This window comes from Archocentrus centrarchus, chromosome 22 (genome assembly GCF_007364275.1).
Source record: "Archocentrus centrarchus isolate MPI-CPG fArcCen1 chromosome 22, fArcCen1, whole genome shotgun sequence".
Classification (NCBI taxonomy): domain Eukaryota; kingdom Metazoa; phylum Chordata; class Actinopteri; order Cichliformes; family Cichlidae; genus Archocentrus; species Archocentrus centrarchus.
Window position 1 is genome coordinate 5,681,092 of NC_044367.1, and position 22,464 is coordinate 5,703,555.

General features: G+C 40.8%; 1 protein-coding gene across 1 annotated transcript in view; it reads left to right on the forward strand.

Moving 5' to 3' along the window:
- Window positions 1-22,464, forward strand: part of npas3 (neuronal PAS domain protein 3) — a 372,546-nt gene that overhangs the window by 235,209 nt on the left and 114,873 nt on the right. The window contains exon 5 of the mRNA XM_030718927.1: window positions 8,883-8,972. Coding sequence (XP_030574787.1) covers window positions 8,883-8,972 — 90 coding nt within the window. The remainder of the gene's footprint in view (window positions 1-8,882; window positions 8,973-22,464) is intronic.

Below are 22,464 nucleotides of genomic sequence, written 5' to 3' on the forward strand. Positions count from 1 at the left end.
ACCGACCAATCAGCATACACTGGGTGACATTACATCTGAGGTTTGGCGGGGGCAAAACACATGCACGCACAAACTGAAATGACAGAAAAAAAAAAAGAAAACCTCGTGGAGCTGCATTTTCAACACAAAAGAAGAGCACAGATGGCTGATACGAGCTGATGACGTTCATCTGTTGTTATATACTTTTGTATTCATGGCACAGTCTGACACCTTCAAATTGATACTATATAGGCTGTCACAGTCTGAGACCAAGATTTTATTAGACCCCATCTTACATAGCGAGACATGGATGGGACACCTTGAAGGTGCATTAAGCTGTTGAACAAACAATTTGACATTATCTTCACTATCTTCAGTCTTTGCTCTTAGAAGCACATAACATAGACATCCCTTTTTAAAATTTTTACCTACATAATATGGCATTTACTTTTAAAATAAGAATTTATTGTGCTTGTGTTTTGTACTTCAGGCAAAGCAGGTAATTTCATTATGTTAGAGTGAGTCTTTTTTTAAATTGTTACATATATCAGTATTTCAGTCAGTACAACTGTAGCCTAAAGCTATGCAGAACAGCAGCAGCACAGAACAGAGAAGACATCAGTGACTACAGATATGACTCTGATTAAATCACACCAAAGAAGGCACACGGGTGGGTTGCTCAGCAGCTTGCAGCAGTTCAGCAACTGTGGGGAAGCTTAATCAACTTAAATCGTTGAACGTTGAGATCAGCTGATTTTTTTTTCCCTTATGATTTTGCACTAAAGATACATCCTGATAAATCTTTAAATTTCCTGTGTTTGATTTAAATTCCTTTAGTTTCATATTTAAGTGGCTTTAGTCTCACATCAGAACAGTCTGTGATCCTCGCAGTTATATTCTGGTTAATAGAACAAAACATTTCATTATGACTGAGAGACAGGAAGTGCGCACACACCACTGCCATACACACACAAAAAACATCAATACAATCCGTCCACACACACGAAGCAAAATAAATAAATATACAATCAAAATTGCAATTACCTGCAGAATTTGTGAAGGGTAAACAAATCTGTGAACACCCCCCCCCCCCCCCCCCCCCCCCCCCCGCGCTCGCTTGCTCCCTCGCTGTCTCGCTTCGCACACACACACAGACTCAGAGAGCAGCGTTAGTGTTCTAGTTAGCATGCTGAAATGAATACAGTTAGATCCAAAGCAATTTCCTTTTATTTATCTTAGCAGCCCTGCATAAATAAAGGCAAGGGCATCCAGGCAATTAGCATAATTACTATGAGGCGGTCAGACCCTCTGTGATTTCATAAAGAGACGCACACACAGGCTGCTGCCACAGGGCGCATGTTTGTATGTGTGTGAGTGCGTGTGTGTGAGAGAGAGAGAGAGAAGAGACAGAGACAATGACTCCTTGTATGTGTGTCTTAGTGCGTGACTTCTGCCATAATGTCCATTTAGTTCCATTTTGTTTGTTTGTGTGTGTGTGTTTAAGACTCGTCCTTGGTGTGTCTGTGCTGCACATGCATGTGCATATAAAGATCTGGGTGTATATTCACATACACACACACATAATTATGAAAAATAAAGTATTAACAGACAAGAACACAAACATACCCATACATGCAGACATATAGTCTAACCAGACAGTGCACACACCATTGTCTACAGTCCCACTGTGTCTGTATGTGTTATTAATATGCAAATACAAGTGGAAAAATAGCAAAGGCCAGGAAAAACAATATCCCTGCAAACAGGCTGAGGTCAGCTGATGCTGGACCTGCTGGCTGCATTGCTCCGCCTGGTTACACTGTTCCACTTGTTTCACTTGTTGTGGTTTGTGTGGTTCACTGTCTTTGGATCAGTTTTGTTTGTAGCAGTCAAATCTGTCGCTGATGAAGCCTGACTCTCTGACTCAGGCTACGTTCACACTGCAGGCCTTAATGCTCAATTCTGATTGTTTTTCTGCGTGGCCGTTCACATTTCCAAATATATGCGACTTGTGTGTGATCTCCTGTGTGAACTGCAGACAACCTACCGTAAGTGTCCCACATGCGCAGTAGAGGACGCAATAACGTCACAAGTAGCGAGCGTGCTCAATGTTTGTGGAAGTAAACATGGCTCAGGACGCAGAATAGTGATGTTTGTCGAGTGTCAATGACGTGCAGGTCGGATGAATGCGACATGGCCGTACAGACACAGGTCGCATTTGTAAAAATCAGATCTGTGTCAGACTGTCATGAAAAGATCAGATACAGGTCGCATAAGGGCAAAAAAAAATTGGATTTGGGCTGCAGTGTGAACGTAGCCTTAGAGTGTGGGTGTGTATTTCATCCAGTTTCAGATGGGACATCTCAGTGATGCAGTGGTTAGCACTGTCACCTAGCAGCAAGAAGGTCTTGGGTTTGATTCTGCTTGCAGGTGGAGTCTGCATGTTCTCCTTGTACCTGTGTGGGTTCTCTCCAGGTACTCTGGCATCTTTCAAAAGTCCAAATGTATTCATGTCAGGTTAAATGGTGATTGGGTGTCTGTGTTTAAGCCTGTCAGGGCTTCAGCCTGCCTCTCGCTCTATGGGATAGGCTCCAGTCTGGTATTATATCTGTTTGAGCTACAGAGGTTTAAGCTAAGGTTTAGCGTGTGTGAGTGTGAGTTTGTTAATATGTTCTTACAAGTTCATTTATATGTTCTTCTTTTTAATTTTGATATCTAATCAGATCAAATTCTATTTGAATATTTTCAGACCAGCATTCAGAGCTGCTGTTTTATTTTTATTCCAATTACACTTTGCCATCAAAAATAAAACCTCCCTGCACGTTAAAACTGCCTTTGCTTTGACAAGAATGTTTTAAAGGCAGTTTTTCATGCAGAAAATGCCAGGCTTGAGAACACGGGCTTTCTGAGTGTTACACTGACCTTTGTGCGTCTTACAACTTTTCACTGACCTTTCAAGACCCCGTCGACCTCGTAAATAATTTCTGATGTAAACCAAAAGAAGCTGAAAAAAACAAGCTTCCAGCAGAAAATAACATTTGGTTTAAGCTCTGGTTGGATTCGGAGCTCTAATAATCTGAGGCCTGCTTAACCTGTGGGAGCCAACAGGGGACTTAACAAAGCAGTCAGCAAGGTTATGTTTGTTTACAGCACATCTATATCTGTCTCTGTGAGTGTTTGCATCAGTTCATATCAGCATAATTTACACACACACACACATGCACACACACACACACACACACACACACGCGCGCTTCCACCTTTCAACTCGCTTTTCCAATTCTAATTAATCCATTTTAATCCCTCTGAAATGGGCAGATTTGCCTTCCTTCACCTGGAGCTGCTTGTTGCTAAACCTGGACCTCAATCAGACAAGATGATAAAACTGTAAAAAGAAAAACACAGGTTGTGATTATCTCCACATCTCAGCCTTTTCCCCTGTTGGGCTGTGTTACTATAAAGGGGCAACAAGACAGAGATGCACCAGCTGTGCCACACATTTCCAAGAAACATTAGCAGGTTCCAGAGAAGAAAATGGGGACTAACTGCCAACAAATTGTGGCTTCACAAAGGTTTGTAAGACACCTTTAGATTTTCCATTATATATAAAGAGTTCAGATGCAAAACCCTCGAAATCTGCCGGGACATTTTTCTTTTAAAAGAGAATTTTTCATCAGGCTCTTATGGTAAAGTTCAGTAATTTCATTTTACAGGCAATGGTGAGGTTATTACTGAGAAAATGTAAAAATGTAAATGTAAATATAGTAATTTACCTACTTTGTATCAAATAATATTTTGTTTTGTGGCAAAACCAACGAAATCCAGAGGTTCTTTTTTTTTTTTGCAAAAAACTCCACTTCTACCACATAGAGTGACAAAATCACCATTGATCAAACTGGAAACTCAGAAAATAATTAAAGAACAGAATAAATTAGAAATTCGCCATTTCTGGGGATTAAGGAGGTGGGTAGGGCCATCCATATCCATAACTATGTGCCGGATAAGACATGGGATTATTCCCTTCAGTCCTCCATCTTCCCAGTGTGAACGAAGGCAAAAGCCCAAATATTAGACCATCATAAAAAGATTTCGACACAGATTCACACAGTACAACCACAATAGCACAGATGTAAGCAAAACTGAGCAGAGTAGTTGTGTCATAGAATTAAGTTAATATGTACACATACTGTACTCAAGCACTGTATTAGTACAGCGTTATAATTAATCCTAGGCTGAGAATTAGATGGTTGCTACATAGTTTTGGACATTACAAAGAAAGCTGCTTTAGTTAAACCATTTATCAACCACAGACTATGCTCAAAGTCCTTCCAGAGGAAATTCTCACTTGGTTGCCATGATGGTAGTGCCTCTGGGCAGTTACTTAAGGCTAATAAGCCTGAACCCTTTACTATGTGAATTAAGAGAGTCATTTAAGTTTTATTCCAGTAGTCCCCTGGATATTAGAACTGCATGTATAGAATCATCAGTCAAATCTGATTAAAGCAGATCTATTATGGTAATTTCCAACTCCTTAATTGTATTCTTGGGCTATGCTATAGTAGCTTTGCATGATTCATTGTTCAAAATCATTCTTATTTATCTCATATGGGCCTTCTGTGCTCCTCAGTTCACCCACTGGCTGAAACAGTCACTAAAGGACTCTGTTTTAGTATCCTTCCTGAGCTTCGTGAGCTTTTGGCTGACAAGTAGTGTCCCTGCCATAGCTGATATATGCCTCCGTACCACCGTCACTAAGAGTCAAAGTAACGGCAATGTACAAAGAAGCTAAAACAAGTCTCACTCATCTTTGTAGTAACGCACATTCATCAAAGACCTCTCTTCTGTAAATCCTTTGCTCGGGATGGTTGCTACTTTTTGTCACATTGAATGAGCAAGCATTAAATCAGCATTTGCATGCTGCTATTCTACATAGTAATTATATATGCAAGTGTTGTGAACTGGAACTGCAGTTCTTAAGTATGTGCATAGCTCAGAAACTCTCATAACCCAAGTTGGTTTGAAAACGTAAATTCACCTGTAAGCACAACGACTAATGCTGTGTTCACACCAGAGGTGGCAAAAATACGGACATTCTGTACTTAAGTAGAAGTACAGATACTTGTGTTAAAAAATACTCTAGTATTGATTCAACTTCTTTACTCAAGTAAAAGTGAAAAAGTACAGGCTCTGAAATGTATTCAAAGTAAGAAAGTTAAAGTAGCGCAAGGCTAAATGAACCTCGTGCTATATTAATGTAATAATAAATTATTACATGAGAATAAAAACTTTATTTCAATATAAATTCTAATTCTAATGAATGCACTCAGCTTGAACGCTCTTATGCAGTTATGTTTTGTTGCACAGAGAAAAAGAAAAAAAAAGCTCGATTTGCTGTTAGCTACATTGTAGAGGGTGGCGCTGCCTCACCTGAACAGGAAAATGAGTACAGTCAGGGGTTACAGTGGGATTCAGCAGGTGGGGGAACCCTAAGATCGGATGTAGTGGCTCAGCGTGGGGTAAAGAATCACAACTCAACTTTCTATTGTGAGCTCCAGTAGATTTTCTTTGTGTCAGGCTGTGATCAGCTGCTGCTGCTCTGAGCTTTACTGCTGTTTGGATTTACACAACTGTATTCGACAAGATGTAACCCAGTATTTCATGAGCTAACTTTGCTGATTTCCATCCCCCACACTGACAGGATGCTGTTTATACTGTCTTTATACTGACAGCATGCAGTTGGTATAAAGGTTGACGTCAGTGAGTGAATCTAAGCATCATCAACTTAAATTCAAACTAATCTCTGCTACACTTGATGTAACCTAACAGTCAGCATGAACGCCACTGCTGCTGTGCACCAGTGCAGCACAGAGCTTTACTTTAAATCCACCACAGCACAGCAAGCTAACCTGTTTGTCCTGCCCCAAACTGCAGTATTTTATGCTAACACAAAGTTAGTCTGCCTCAGTTTAATTTGCAGGATGCTTCATATACAGATTTCAAGCTTTCAATTTCTGGTTTATCACGTCACTGAGCAGTCCTTACCTTTAAATCTAACCTGTCTTCTTCCTCTCCTCTTTCTTACATCTTTCTCCATCTGAGTGAACTTCTCTCTCTTTCTTTTCTTCCCTGGAAACACAGCAGCTCTAGCTTTAGCAAGCAAACACACTGTGTGACAAACTGCAGACACTTTGTGTGTTTGCTGATATTTGTTGAGCTGTTAGACAGGTTGCATTTGAAATTACCTGCAACACGTTACTCCCTTTATGCTTGCTCCTCTTCTGTAGCGCTAGCTAGACACTGAAGTACCATGACCACAACTTACAGACATCTGCACTCAGTCCGGCCCAATGTAAGCCCTGATTATAGTGCTGTAAATGATGCATAAATGATGCATAAATTATATAACTCTTTCATCTCTTTGTATGGGATAAACCCCGGGGATGGATATGCCAGTACAATTGTCCCTTAATGTGCATTGGTTCCTCCATTTAGGCTCAGATCGGTTTGATGTTTGAAGGCGCAGTGACCGGAAATAAAAACTTCCCTCAAATGTGTTTAACCCAAAGTAACGACCCCGTTTTGAAAATGTAAGAAGTAGAAAGTACAGATACTTGTGTAAAAATGTAGGGAGTAAAAGTAAAAAGTAGAAAAATAAATACTTAAGTAAAGTAAAGATACCTGAAAGATCTACTTAAGTACAGTAACGAAGTATTTGTACATCCCACCTCTGGTTCACACTATTGGCGCAGAAGCAATTGACTGCAAACAAATGTTAATGGAAGATGGCGCTACAAAGCTGCAAACCGCTGCTTGATGGGCGTGACGCGTGATGAATCAGAGTTGTGCTGCCTGTACTTCTTTCAGCTTTGAAATGATGTGATGAAGCATCAACCAATCATATTCAGATAAATCTGTATTTTAAGGTTCATCCATCCGCAGCTAGTCTATAAGTTTAAATGTCATCTAAGGATAATTCTCTTATTAGAGGATAAAGGCATCAAAACAGAGAGCAGCAATCTGGCCCATAATCTGACAACACACAACAAGCATGTGCCCAGTTGCACATATGCACACTGAAACTGACACACACCCACTCAGAAAGCGTCAGGATGTGTGTTAATGAGGAACCCAGCATGGACGGACATTGATGCGGCTCACTGACGATTAACATCTCATTAACATCTCATTAGCTGAGAGGGCAGACTAAACGGACACAGGCAGGGGTACATACCCACACACCTCCGTGTAAGCATTAGAATAATTAGCCAGGCTTGAAAGGTTAAAGGCCATCACCAAATAGCACTTTATGTCTGACAAAGAGAGACAAGAAAACTGAAAACCCAACAGTCACACCAAAAGTATCACTTAACTGCTACACAGATGACATTTGAACTGTCAAATCCAAAAACGTGATTGCTTTGTTTGATTCATGTGACAACATCAAAGTATGCATCCAGAATTTCATTATTCTAGGAGTCATTTGATAATTTTATGTATTTCTTTTTTAAATCATTTTATCAATAGCTTTAATCCAAAATCAATGATTGATTTAAAAAAAAAAAAGAAGGCTTGCATTGTACCAAATAATTTAGCCGGTTATACAGAATGTCTTTAAAAATGGTTCTCCTTTTTTACACCTTCACACACAATATCACACAGACAGCGATGCATCCTGTACAGTATGTACTTAGAGTGTCAGAATATAACACATGCACACACACACACACATGCACACACACAGGCAGAAACTGTGTATTTCCAATAACAGTAGGACACTACATGTAATTAACCTGGCTGACCTCTGGGGTATTAATGCCTTTGTGTGTGTCTGTGTGTGCTTGGATCCAGTGCTTAAGGAGTTGAGTGTTCTGCCATGATCTTCACGTAACAACAGCATTAGACACACTCAGGCGTGTATTTGCTTGTGTGTGTGTGTGTGTGTGTGTGTGTGTGTGTGTGTGTGTGTGTGTGTGTGTGTGTCATCTTTGCATGTGTGATTTGCTGCTAAAGTCGAGTGTGGCACCGTGATCGTCACGGAAATATGCCATTCGACATACTTGGATGTCTTTGTGAAGATGGGGGCGTTTGTGTGTGCGCACGTGTGTGCATGCTTGTGTGTGCGTGTGCGCGCAGGGGGACTTATTTTTCCGTGTGTCTGATGTTGTAAAAAAAATCTGTTTTAATTTTTTTCAGTTAAATCTGGAGAATTTTTTTGTGACAGAGAGAAAAGCAAGGACAAAATGTCTAAAACAACCTATAAAAAGCCGCAGACGTCACTGTGACATTTGGAAAAATTTGACTTCATCAGACTTGTGTTTTAATTACTGTGACATTTTCAAAAGGATGCAAATACAAGCAGCTTTCCTTCAGCAGTTGTAGAATCAACACTGCGCTGCATTATGCTCTGTGATGTCCTCATGAACACAACCTCACTGTCCGGTGTGTAACTGAAGCAGGTGTGCTGAGAATTTTCTTTTTCTTTGTAAGCAAGAAAAAGTGACTGTATGTAAAACAGACATATTTTACAGTGAAGGGGATAGTAGGTAAGAAAGTGACAGAGGGAAAGAGGCAACACAAAAAAGGGCATGAAAAAATATCAGAGTTAAGAATATTGTTGTTGCAGCTGCTAAGTTTAAATTTTTAAAACAGAAACTAATATTGTGAACATACAAAATGTATTATTTTGTTTTTGTTTTATTTTTTTAAAGTTGCATTAATATACTATTCTGAACTTCCTAAAGGAAGGGAAGAAGGAAACTTCTAAAGAGTAAGGCCAATGTGGAAATGCCTTAAATCGATTGGGGTCTTTAAAAATCTAATACCATCTTTTATGTACAGTCTGTGCAAAAGACAACTCGTTTTCTAAAGCATAACTAATGGTCACTTCTTTTTGTATGTTTCAGTCTCTGGATGGGTTTGTATTTGCACTAAACAAAGAGGGACGCTTCCTCTACATCTCTGAGACGGTTTCCATCTACCTGGGATTGTCACAGGTAAGTCACGCACCTGTGTTCTTGTTTTGTCACTGTCGAGCAGAAAAATTAAGCATCACTCCTGGTATTTTGGAATCTTTGTCCCTCTCTCTCCATCTTTATCTCTGACTGTCTCTTGGTGTTTATTTAGTCTGTCTCTTCTTCTATCCTTCTTCCTTCTCTCTGCCATCATCACCAAAGACAATTCCCAACAAATTAAGGCTCATTTAAAATCTCATCAGCTTGTCGGACGGTTGTTGATTTGTGCAGTGAGCGACAATGCATATTTTATTGCTCTGTGTGTGCGTGTGTGTTGGTACGGGGTGGGTTGGGGAGGGGTGGCACTTCATTGTACTTTGTCAGCTTGGTGACGAGCTCTATGTCTCAATCGGTTCACTTTCCCCCAGTTCCTGTTAATAGAGACAGGCATCCATCCTGAAGGTCGACACATCGACCTTGGAGGCACTAATAAGTCAGTATTGACAAGCTGCGTGTGTGTTGCTGAATTAAATGGGATTCAAACTGTCATATCAGCCTGTTTACATTGCAGCTTCTGTCAGCTTGTGTACAAAATGTCAATATTTGTTCATGAAAACGGGAAATACAGAGAAGAAAAAAGCATCATTAGACATGTTTGTCTTCTTTGGCTGACTTAATTTTAATAAGAGGAAACAAATTTGTTTCATTAACCTACAGTGTTTGTTTTGAAATGTAGCTGTCAGCTGTCAAACACAATTGGTTTCACAAGCTGTATTGTCATCTTTAGAAGGCCAAATCATTTTCTGAGCTTTCTCTTTGGGAAAAAAAAAAAAAAAAAAAAGCTAGTGTCAATGAGCTGAGTCTCACATGTTGGTGATTCCCACAGTGCCTGAACGCACCACCACAGGACAGAAAAGGTCTCAGCAGCGTGCCAAACGCCATCTACTGCACAACAGGTAGAAATCAGGGAAAGCATCCTTTTCATTTCACTTGGAAGGACTTGTGAAGGGGGACTCAGATCAGTGAGCCAATCATCAACAAGGAGCAACATTCAGTTGGTATTATAGGAAGTGCCTGCCAGGTCCCCACGCAAACAGAGAGGACATAATTGTTGAAATTGCAGTGATGTACATGTGTGTGAGTGAAAACTGGCCACGAGTTAGCTGCTTGGTGTAAAAAGTCTGCAACTTTGACACCAGAAGCGGTGGCTTCCTGTGCTTGTTTGTTTCAGTCTTTCTGCAATCTTAACCTAATCTTTGTGGTTTAGTCCTCAAACTCAGTGTGAGAAATGCACATTTTTCCATCTGAAAGTCAGTGTGTTGATGCGGTGATACATGTTCTCATGCTTGGCTTGTAACGCTCGGCTTGGCTTGGCTTCAGATGTATGGAGGGACAGCTAAGGCACTCCAGCATGGGCAGGAAAATGACACGTATACCAACACCTGATTGTATATGACTGTAGCAGGCGGTAACAATCAATTTGGAAGGTCAGCAGCTGATGTTTACTTGTTTACATGATGGATCGTAAGACGAGGCGCTCATACAGTCCTTCAGAGAACAACTGACAATGATTGTGTCCTTGTATCTGTGCAGCATGAATATTAAAATGGATGTGACACATTACAAAGAGTCTTAAGAGATTTTCGAAACTCTCAAACATACAAGAAGAATTTCCAGAACATTAGCCAAACCTTAACTATAGCAGAAAATGCTCATACGAATCGTGTATGTAACGGCTGGTGGAATGCACTGATGTATGATTTGTGTTAATATAAGGAAAATGTTAGCAAATATAACTGTGACATCCATCACGATACTCTGTTCCATCTTTTTTTTTTCATCTTCTTACAGATCATTTTACATTTGAAGCCTCGAAACATATTAAAATTAAGTATAATTTACTAACAAATGTGGCTAGTGGTAAAGTGATCAAAGGTTTTTTTGTGTTTGCTTTTTTTTTTGCTTTTTTTAAGCTGGAATCAATACCCCACAATCCCCTAGTATATTTAACTATTCTTTGGATTTCTTTAGATCTAAATTAAAACACTAATTATTTCTTTCTTATAGATGCAATCTGAAGTTTATCTTCTTTTAGATTTTTTTTTTTAAACTTTTAAAGAAAAAAGCAAAACATACAGTATGTTTATGGTAGTATAAGACATTATATTATGTATTTCTTACATGAAAGATGCTATATAATTGATATTTATCACTTGTGGCAGTTGCTATGATTTGATCACATAGTGTTAAACCTTAACTAACCTTAGCTTAGGTTAGCTGGTCTTGCTGCCCATGGTTGCTTTGGTACAAGTGCATCAATCGATGTCTGGGATTTGTAGGATTGTGGACTGACAGAACAGTTTATGTCTTCTATTGGCTCAACCATAAGATGCAAACCCATTATTGATGGGCTCATTATTGATTGTCAAATGCATAATAAAAGAAAAAAATAAATCTGTGCAATGTGTGTGGTTTGCCCAGTCATTGTAATATTCAGCTCATCTTCATCTTCGTCCCGACCTTTTCCCTGAGAGCGTCCCACCAATGACTGTGCGTTTCCTGTCCTGTGGTGCTGGCTTTCGCAGGTTGGTTGGTTGCTCTGAAGATTTCACATTAAATCTTGGATTTGAGTGCTTAAAAAAAAAAAAAAAAAAAAATTACATTTGCAAATTGCATCAGAAAGTCTGTGAGTGACTCTCAGAGTAATGCGCTAAGGTCAGAGGTTACTGGTGGAGCTCAGGATATTTGATGTTGTCTCTCTGACTGGAGGTTGTTGTGTATAATGTTCTGACAGTCATTTTTCAATATCTGTAAACTGAGCGGAGCATTGTTTTGTTGAAAGAAACTCATATTTACCATCTGTGCCACGATGTACATTAGCTCTCCTTGCTCTCTCTCCCTCTCTCCTTCAGTTTAATGTGAACTTCTTGTCTCTGTAAATTAGATATAGGAAGCTCTCAGATATGGAAACAAGGGGAAAAAAAGCCAATCAGTTTACCAAATTAAAGAAGAAGGTACATCACTCCCCCTCCTCTCTCTCTCTCCATCACTGTGTCCCTGTATCTCTCTCTATCCACCTCCCCCCTCTTGGATTAATTCCCCCACTTAGATTGATTGATGATTTCTATCAAATAATTGATTAATTGTCAAATCGGGTCCCATAAGCTTTTCCGGCAGCTCCGCTGAGCTGGTTATCTTGTTCTTTCAGCTTTTATCAGCTGCTGAAGAAGTGGCACACCGATTAAAAAAAAAAAAAAAGTGGGGGAAAAAAAGTGAAAGACAGAGAGAGGGAGAGAGATCAAGCTTGTCTCTGCTGTGTTCAAGTCTCACCCTCTAATCCTACATGTGTACACAGAGTTCGTCAACCTCCATCCTCTTAATTGCTCTTCCTTCCTTCTCTTCTCCTTTAATCACTGCCCTTCCCTCTTCTTTCATTTTTTTTTTCTCTTTAAAGGAAGGAAAATATATTGCTAATTATTTTTCAACTTTAATTAGATCGTGGCATGCAGGAAAAATGACTGGGTGGTGGGGAGGTGAGGGAGGATTTTTTTTTTTTTTTTAAGCCCTTTAACAAATTGACGAGGTTATGAATTTTCTCGCTTGGTGGTCGTCGCTGAAACAATCTTCAGGCAGATTTATGTGTAAAGAGGATTTGCCCGTTTAACTCGTTTCTTTGCTGTCTCGTCAGGGAGACGGCGGACGTGGCCGGCCAATCAAACAGGCTATTAATAGAGTCATTAACAAAGAGTCGAGCTGTAATTAAACATGGCTGCTGAGAAAAGTTAACATCCTCCCTTTCCCTCAACTTCACCTCATACCCTTCTTTGTTCTTTTTTTAAAGCTAGATCTTGTCTCATTTTGGAATTTTAATGCAGCCTTTTATAGCTGTTCAAACCTCTTATTTAGGAGGGGCAGCCAATCAGAAGAAAACTGGCTTGAAGGGAGGAGAAGGGATCATTTTGGACTGTGAATCATGCAAATCTATGGTAGTAGAATCCAAGAATAAAAATTTTGACGTGGTAATGTGCAGAACTAGTTCACTTTCAGCATTTTTTTTCTAATTGATTTTGACTGGTAATTCTATACATTCAGCTTCCATGTCCAGATGACCACTGGAATATAAGTTATGTATCTCTCCATTCATGTAGGTGGGGACCTGGTTTGCTTAGCTTGAAGTAACTGCCCAGAGACATGACCAGAATGGCTTAGCAGATGCAATATGGACTTAAGTAAAGGTTTACCCACCTCAAATTGCTTTAAAATGTCATTTTTCAGCTGATATCACACTTAAAGCTGTTCTGCACCATGGGATTTCTCACCTGTGATAGTTGACCACAGGAGTGAATTTAATTGTGTGATGCAGCTTTTTTTTTTTTTTTAGCATTTTTGAGAAAAAATAAAGAGTTTCATTCATCTATTCATCTATTAAACCTAAAAATCACTATTTATTATTGAAACCCTGACAGTGGTCCACTGACCTTAACAAACCATCTCAATCCAAAGCATGAGCTTTCACTGAACCTAACCTACCTGCTTTTGTGCATAAACCTGTCCAAAGCTATAACATGGCAATTTCCCATCACAGAAAGTCTGGTCAAAGCACTAATAGCTGTGTTTAGCTTGGAGTTCTAAATTGGATTAAATGCATGTGTGTTTGGTACTTTCTTTGTGCCTGGCACATTTTCTATGCCTAATACCTTCTACCTGATAAGATTTTTGAGGTGGAAGAGCGGTGCAGTGGTCAGTGGTTGTCTAACTGCAAGAGGGTCTTGGGTTCAAATCCATCAACTGTCTGGTGCCTCAGCGTGTGGAGCTCTCCCTGTGCCTGCGTGGCTTCCCTCTGGGCGCTCAGGCATCCTCACATAGTCTAAAGACGTGCATGTTAGGTTAACTGGTGAGTCTGAATTTGTCATAGGTGTGAATGTTTGCCTGTCTCTGTGTTAGTCCTGTGACAGTCTGGTGATGGTACCTGTCCGGGGTGTACCCCGCCTCCCTGCCTTATGACAGCTGAGAATAACCAGAAAATACTGAATTTATGTGGGTGGATAGATAGATATTCTTGCCAAAATTTTCATGCGCTCACAGAGGTTAACAACTTTTTTTTTTTTTTTGGCATATCGTGTCATCTTTTTGTTTTGATAGTTTTTCACATCCTCATTCAAAATGCTCATGAAACAGGTGGATGGAAACATTGTCTGTGTCCCTCTCCTGTCATTCTCTGTAGAGGCAGCCAGCAGGAGAATCTGTCTCTCTGTAACACCCTGTTGATCCAACAACACAGTATAATGTGTGCATGTTCATGTACTTATAAATGGTTTTGTTTGTGTGTGTGTGTGTGTGTGTTTACGAGACCAGGCAGCGCTTGCAGCTGCCCTCTTAGTGATATAATTGAGACATGTGTGTTTGTGTGTGTGTGTGCAGCAGATGGCTGTGTGTCCTCTGCCTGATGGTCCAGAGGAAAATAATAACTGCGCTGTCCCAGCCAGACCCAAATTAGTCTGCTGGATTCCCGCCCGTTACACCCAAATGTGGTCGGCAGCCAGCCTCTCTTCATGCCAGGCGGGCATATGCAACGGCATAGGAGGGCACACATGCATGCACAAACACAAATACACACACAGGTACTACGAAGACTTTTCACACTTACAAAAAAGAAACAAAAAAATTTTAGCTATCATTTAAAACAGAACATTTTAGGGACAAAGTTTATAGACTTAGACATGTCCAAATCTGGTATTTTTTGTACATGAGAAGATCATGGATTTTGTTTCATTACCAGTCATTTTTGTAGTGTATACAACAAAACACTCAGCTTCTCCCTGACACCACACCTCTCACAGCTGGGAGTTTAAGACTGCAGCAAACAACTAAACGTGTTTTTACAAAAAAGCTGAAAACAGGGCAACATGCTGTTAATAAATTAGATGATGTTTGTAGGTCTGTTGTTGTGGATGGCAGAAAAAAAAGGTGGAAGTAGCCTTTAAATCTCTCTCTTTTCTGATATATGGTGGGCAATCGACAGAGTCTGAACTAGAGTCTCTCTCACTCTTTATCATTGTGTTCAGTGGACTGAGTGAGTCTGCTTCCAGTCAACGTGTGTGTGTGTGTGTGTGTGTGTGTGTGTGTGTGTGTGTGTGTGTGTGTGTGTGTGTGTGTGTGTGTGTGTGTGTGTGTGTGTGCGCGCGCACAGCGCGTGTGTGTGTGAAGTGATTTGTTTCGATCTGTCATTTAAAAAGTCTCTCCAATGTTCAGACCTACTGCCACACATGCACACACACGCACACACTATGCAAGGTCACATATATCAATGCACATGAGGGTTATTCTACTCTCTCACACACACACACACACACACACACACACACACACACACACACACACACACACACACACACACACACACACAAATACAGGGTCACTGGGAAGCGAGGCAGAGCCTGATCTCTGCTCTCTTTCACTCCCATCCACATTCCCTCTGAGCGAGCTGGGAGCAACACACATACACACTTTATTTCTCTTTTTCCTCCCCGTATTCCCGGTGGGCAGCTGCTGGTCTGCAGGGGAACATTGAATGAATTAGCATTAAGCAGCTACAGCAGACTGTCCGATTGTGTGCTTCTTCCTTCCTCTTGTCTCTTAACATCCACACTGATGTTCGCATACCTGAAAACACCTCTTTCTTGTATCCACCAAGAACCCTGAGGTGCTCTGTAAGTGAGAATCATCTGAAAACAATAATGGTTAAATTTCACAATGTGGACGTGGAACACTATTTTTGAGTGCTTTTGTGGACATGAGTATTCTGGTTTTGATAAGACTGGAGATGTTATGTTTGCATGCTACACAGAAACATGGTTCTGCATGCAGTATTGGATACGCAGTTCTGATTTGAAGTGGTTAATCTTACATGTTGTATTCAGTAACCTTAGATTTAGCCACTGCACGTGTTGGGACATCAGTATCGTTTAATCTGCCTACGACAGTCTCAAGCAGATATCAGTGGTTTCTGATATCTACAAGACAAGTTATGATACTTCTGTTAAGTCCTAAATTCTCTTTATGGCTCAGATGGTGAGACTTTTTTGTGTGTTTCTCTTAAATCATTTCATGGTAATTGGGAACATTTACAAACCTTGGTGAGATTTTTACGTGTAACAGCGTTTGCTTCTTTCAGAGGTTTATTCGGGTTTCTGGAGTCAGAGAGTGGTCGGACACTGTTACAGTGGTTAGCTCTGTTGCCTCACAGCAAGAAGGTTCCTGGTTTGAACCCCAGCTGTGTGAACTTGTTCTCCCTGAAGCTGCATGGGTTTCTTCCAAGTACTTCCTCCCACAGTTCAAAGACATGCATATTTGGTAATACTAAAGTGGCCGTGGATCTGAGGTAGATATAATATAGAATAAAAGCACCCACCCACTACAACCTTATTATTAAACATAAAGCAGAAAAAACACCTTTCTGACAATGTGTTATATCCTATCCTAATGATAATATCCTTAATGAATCTGAATCTGTGATGGTGCGCTCGTGGCCAGTAAGTACAACGTCAGCTTATGCGTGCAGAGTCAGAGTTGTCATCTTTTTATTTGATGCCATTTTCCTGTCTTCAGTGCCAGCAGCAACATGGATTAAAATGGCTACTGTCAGAAACCAAATAAGAGGGATAAGACAGGACAGGCAATGTATGCAGCATAATTATTTTTTAATTCTTTTATTTAAAAAATTTCCATCACTCTTTATTCCTATAATAATTCACCTGATCTAAAAATAAAACAGCATTTGCTCCTTTATGATTGTGAGCCTCACGTTCTGTCTTCTTCCTCTCCTCTTTACAAGCATTGTTCTCTCCCTCCCTCATTATGCCTTTTCTTGTCTTCTTTGTGTGTGTGAACCAGTTTTTTAATAAATGCATATTTTAATGTATATTTATCATTATTTTGTTCTTTCACAGCTTTATTTTACTTATTTTTTAATTAAATTTTTTTTAAATCCATTTTAAAAATCCATTTTCCCCTCTCCTGCTCTTTTTAAATGTTCTTCCTCTCTCACCATCTTCATTCCCTTCTGCCTCTTTTTGTTCCCTCACTTCCTTCTTCTCCCTCTCCTTTTTCTCCTCTGCCTTGTGAGTTTGAGACAGGGAGGTTGGCCATTTGCATGAGGTCAAAGAGGGGCATTCTGGGAGATGGAGGAGGGAGACGACGAGGTGGCGAAGATGATGAAGAGGGGTAGGGATGGGCAGGAGGAAGGTCACAGTTAATTGAGCCACCTCAGTGAACTTTTACACACACAGACACACTCACTTTTCTATTCATAATTGATAGCACAGAGTCTGGAGCTGCCATGTCATTCTGATAATAAAATATCAGTAATAATTATAATATGTTGTGCATGTGTGTGTCCTGTTAGAGGATGGAGGAATGGACAAAAGGAAAGAGGATGAAAAGTAAAGGATGATGTAAGAAAAGAGAACGAGGGATGATGGCGTGCAGGAATAAATGAAAGAGCAAAACATAGAAAACAAGAAGTGAAAGAGGGCATTAAAGCGAGAGGAGGAGGAAGATGTGATGAAAGCTTGTTTAATTTCAAATTTTAACATTGTAAAGGGAATACCAAAACAGGAAGAGAGGAGACATTCTGGATAACTTAGATATGCAATGGACAGAGATGGGGGGGAGGGGGGGGGGGGGCAATTTGGGAAGCTGGTAGGAAAAGAGAACAATGCCTACATTTAGGTGAGTCAAAATGGAATGAGAAGGAAGTGAGAGCAGGCGGAGGTCAAAGAGGAGAGATGACACTTTAGTTTTGCTGTGAAAGAATGAAGGGATAGATGAAAAGAGAGGGGAGGATGTGGCCTTTAATGTATGGATGGGTGCAGGAACGTTAAACCCCTAAGAATGAGGAAAAGTGCAGGAAGTAGAAATAAGGGAGGAGGAGAAAGATAGAGTATATATAGTAACTGTGGATGAAATGTTAAAACAGAGGATGAATGTAAGGGGAAGAGGATAGTAGGATGAGAAGAAGAGTGAAAGAAGAGATTAGGAACCTTTAGATGGAAAGAAGTGGAATGAGAGGAAAAGCAGTGGATAGTTGAGGAGAGAGTGAAGGAACCAAGGAAAGAGTGGAAGGACAGGCTAGAAAAGAGCAAAAGAGACTGAGCGGCTTGTGTAAAGAAGCACAAAAACAAATGACTGAAACAAATAAAAGAAAAACACTTTTCGGCCTTCCACTGTAAAAATGATGTGTATGCACGAGCAAATGTGCGTGACCCTGTTGTCTGGTGTGAAAGGAGGCGTATTAGCATGCTGACAGGAAGCTGCAGGAGGTTATCGGGATCTCAGAGAGCTTCCTCCACCTTTTGTTCTAAACCATCACCACGGCGACACACCAAGGGGATGATGGGATGTGGCGTGGCCAGTGGGGGTGGACTCGCAGGGAAATAGATACAAGAGGAATAAAACAGATGAGCCCCTGTTGAATTGTGCTGGCGGGTTTGTTCCTGAAGATGTTTCTGAAAAATGACTTTTTATTATTACATTTTGTTACTTCTACATTTAAATGATAAGATAAGATAAGATAAGATAAGATAAGATAAGATAAGATAAGATAAGATAAGATAAGATAAGATAAGATAGTGTTTATTTGTCACATGCACAGTTATACACAGTACAATGCACAGTGAAATGTATTTTGTACCTGCAACCATATATACACACACATATAAATAAGAAGAATAAAAATTAAAAAAAGTAATTCACACTATACACTATACTCTATATACTATACACTATACACACTTTTTAAATTATAATATTTACATTGTGCAATAATGGTCCAGTTAGGGCTCAGAGTTGAGCAGACGGATGGCTTGTGGGTAAAAACTCTTCTTCAACCTTTCAGTCTTAGCCCTCAGGCAGCGGTAACGCCGGCCTGATGGGAGCAGGGAGAAGAGAGAGTGTCCGGGGTGGCTGGGCTGTTTTAGGATCTTCATGGCCCTCAGCCTGCACTGCTTGGTGTAAATGTCCTGCAGGTTGGGGAGGGTGGTTCTGATGGTCCGTTCAGCTGAACGAACCACCCTTTTTAGGGCCATGAAGTCCTGCTTGGTGCAGTTTCCCATCCAGGTGGTGATGCTCCCACGCATGATGCTCTCGATGGTGCAGGTGTAAAAGTTCCTGAGCACCTTGAGTGGGAGCTTGAAGTCTCTCAGCCGCCTGAGGAGGTAGAGACGCTGTCTGGCCTTCTTCACAGTGATGTTTATGTGATGAGTCCAGGACAGGTCCTGTGAGATGGTCACTCCCAGGTATTTGAAAGTGTCCACTCTTTCCACCTCAGCACCACTGATGACAAGTGGATGGTAGTCCCTCTGCTGCTTCCTGCTGAAGTCCACAATCAGTTCCTTCGTTTTGCTGACGTTGAGCAGGAGGTGGTTCTCCTGGCACCAGTTCTCCAGGCGGGAGACCTCTCTCCTGTAGGCTGTCTCCTCATTGTGAGAGATTAGTCCCACAACAGCAGTGTCGTCAGCAAACTTGATGATGACGTTGGACTCTGACGTGGCCTCGCAGTCATGGGTGTACAGTGAGTACAGCAGAGGGCTGAGCACACAGCCTTGGGGGGATCCAGTGTTGAGGGTGAGGGAGGATGAGGTGAGGTGACCCACTCGTACCACCTGTGGTCTGCTGGTCAGGAAGCTGTGAACCCACCTGCACAGGGATGGGCCCAGGCCCAGGTCCAGCAGCTTAGAGACCAGCCTGGAGGGAACTATGGTGTTGAATGCTGAGCTGTAATCTACAAACAGCACTCTCACATAGTTCCCCTTACCAGTGTCTATGTGTGAAAGGGTCTTGTGGAGGAGGAAGGATATGGCGTCATCTGTGGATCTGTCTGGCCGGTATGCAAACTGTAGTGGGTCGAGGGTGGTGGGCAGTGAGGAGGTGATGAATGTCTTGATGAGTCTCTCAAAACACTTCATCACCACAGAGGTGAGTGCTATGGGCCTGAAGTCATTGGGGCTGCTGGGGTGTGGTTTCTTTGGGACAGGGACTATGATGGACTTTTTAAAGCAGGTGGGAATCACACACAGTTTCAGTGAGAGGTTGAATATCAGTGTAAATGGATGGAGAGAAACAAACGGAGGTGGTTACTTGTGGTTTAACCCTCAAGCACCCATACATGTTATATGGTTAAGGCCATAGTGCTTGTGTTCTGGGCTCGTAGGCTCAAAGAAGCTTTAAAGAGCACCCATTATGCTTATTTCCAACCCCCATATTTTATTTATTTTTTAATCTTATATTACAATAATTAGACTCCACTACAACATTGCATTTTTTCAAGTTTAGAATAGTTCTTATGTGACTTATAGCGGGGCCTTTCCGCAGTCCCTTAGTTCATCCTCTGTATGGAAAAAAGCCTCCCCCCATGTAAGGCAGCTTTTTTCTGATTGGTTGGCTCTCGCAAACAGAGGGCTTTAACAGCTGGGTGGTGGTGTTTCAGAGCTGTGTCCCTGAAATGTCCATATCAAGGATTTGGAAGGGAAAGATCAAGCCTTCAAAACAAGAAAAGGGAAAAATACGTTCAGATCAGGTTATAAAAATACCTCACGGAAATCTAAAGTGCAGCAAAACAGACAAATAATAATGGAGTTGACTTGGCCTCATCTTTGTGCTCCACTGCTGTGTGACACAAAGTTACAGGAAAAAACATGAGTGTGTTTTTTATTAAGGTTTAGGAGCATTTACTGAGTCAGCCAGCTTCATTCCCTCAGGTCGGTTGTTTTAGAGCCTGTTGTTTTAGGACCCCTGGCTGCAATCACTGTCCCATCAAATCTTTAGCCAGGCTTCTGGAACAGATAAAACAGCTTTTCATAAGGACCGCAAAGCCAGCAAGAGAGGCTTTAAAGGGCCTTAAAAATATTCAGCATCAAAATAAGTAATCATTTCTAAATTGAACTGGAGGCCAGTGTAACGAGGGTCAAATCACAGTCCTGTGATCGCTGCTCGTGGTTCTGGAGGACCTTCATCATATTTCAGCAGTCGGGAGTTCATCAGCAGATATGACAGGGGGGGTTTTACAGTTTCTACAGATACAATGGTTAAAAAGTTTTGGAATTTTTCTCAGATTATTAAAAAAGATAAGAACAAAAATCATAATAATGCTAAATAATAATATAAACACATAAGAGAGGAAGCAGCATGATCAGAGGAATTTCAAACAATTCTTAGATATCTGCACTATAAATCCAGAAAAAAAACTTCCACACACAAGTTACATTTTTTTTTTAACCTTTATTTTACCAGGTAAAAATGTTTGAGAACTAGTTCGCATTTACAAACATAGCCAGACAGAGACTGCATGCACACACACTAATGAAGACAAACTCTGCACACAGATGCCAACACATCTGACCCTGAGGAAGATAAACAAACACATGCACACGTGTGGGTTCCACACAGACATTAATAAAGACAAAGAGCTACACACACACAGACAGACACACACACACACACACACAAAAACACACGCACAGTTTTGTACACAGAGTACACAGAAAAAAAGTACTTCTTTGTGTGTCATCTCCTCCTCAGGTTCACATGTGTGTAATTCAGTGGTATAACGTCTATCCTTGCTTCCCATAGTGGGCTTCCTTTTGAATCTATGGTACTCCTTTTAAAAGAAAATATACTTCCCAAATCTGAAGAAAACCTTGACCCATGACTTTGTACCTTCATTAATGGCTCAGTCCAAAGTCCCATCCCAACAGCATCCAGAGGTCTGACCAAAAGCTGCTTATTCCCTTCACGAAACATTAAGAAAAATTACAAGTACACTTACTAACACCTTTATTATGACAAATACATAATGCTGCCACACAGCTGAAAATGTATGAGCCACTACTGTGCAAATGTGTCAGTGAACCAACATAACTGGCCCTTTTTTTTTTTTTTTGCCAGCTCTTTGGGAGGAAAGTGCAGGACATACACCAGTTTCAGCATTCCAGAGGTCTCCCAGAGATTCCTGTTTAGCTCTGTCGTGTCTCTGCCTTTTAATGTTCCTGGCACATAACGCAGACCAGCTCTTGATCTCCGCACACAAGGCAACACATCAAGAGGATGTAAATGCATTTTATCTGCCACTTTATCCTCATAAAAACAGCATTTTGGAAACCTTTCCAATCCCTGTCTGAAAGGTATTTGTCTCAGCCAAGGAATGTTATCAAATTTTTGACTGATTTCCTTGATTTCAGATTTTCAGATTTCATGGTAAACACATGGTAAATGAAATAGTTTTCCAGGTAGTGATGGGATTGTTTTTAAGGAGTTTCAGTTAAATCACAGTTTTCACTTTGCTGCTGGAGCCAACAACAAGATTTTGGCAGAACAGAATCCAAGTAATTTATCTCAGGTTCCCCGGCCCTTTTAGCCGTGCGATAGCTGTGTTTTAATTCATGTGTGCACGCTTAAACATTCCCTCCTGTATATACAGCACACGTATGCCTGCTTTGTGTCTTGATTTGCACGTGCACTGTGTGCACACGTTGTCTCG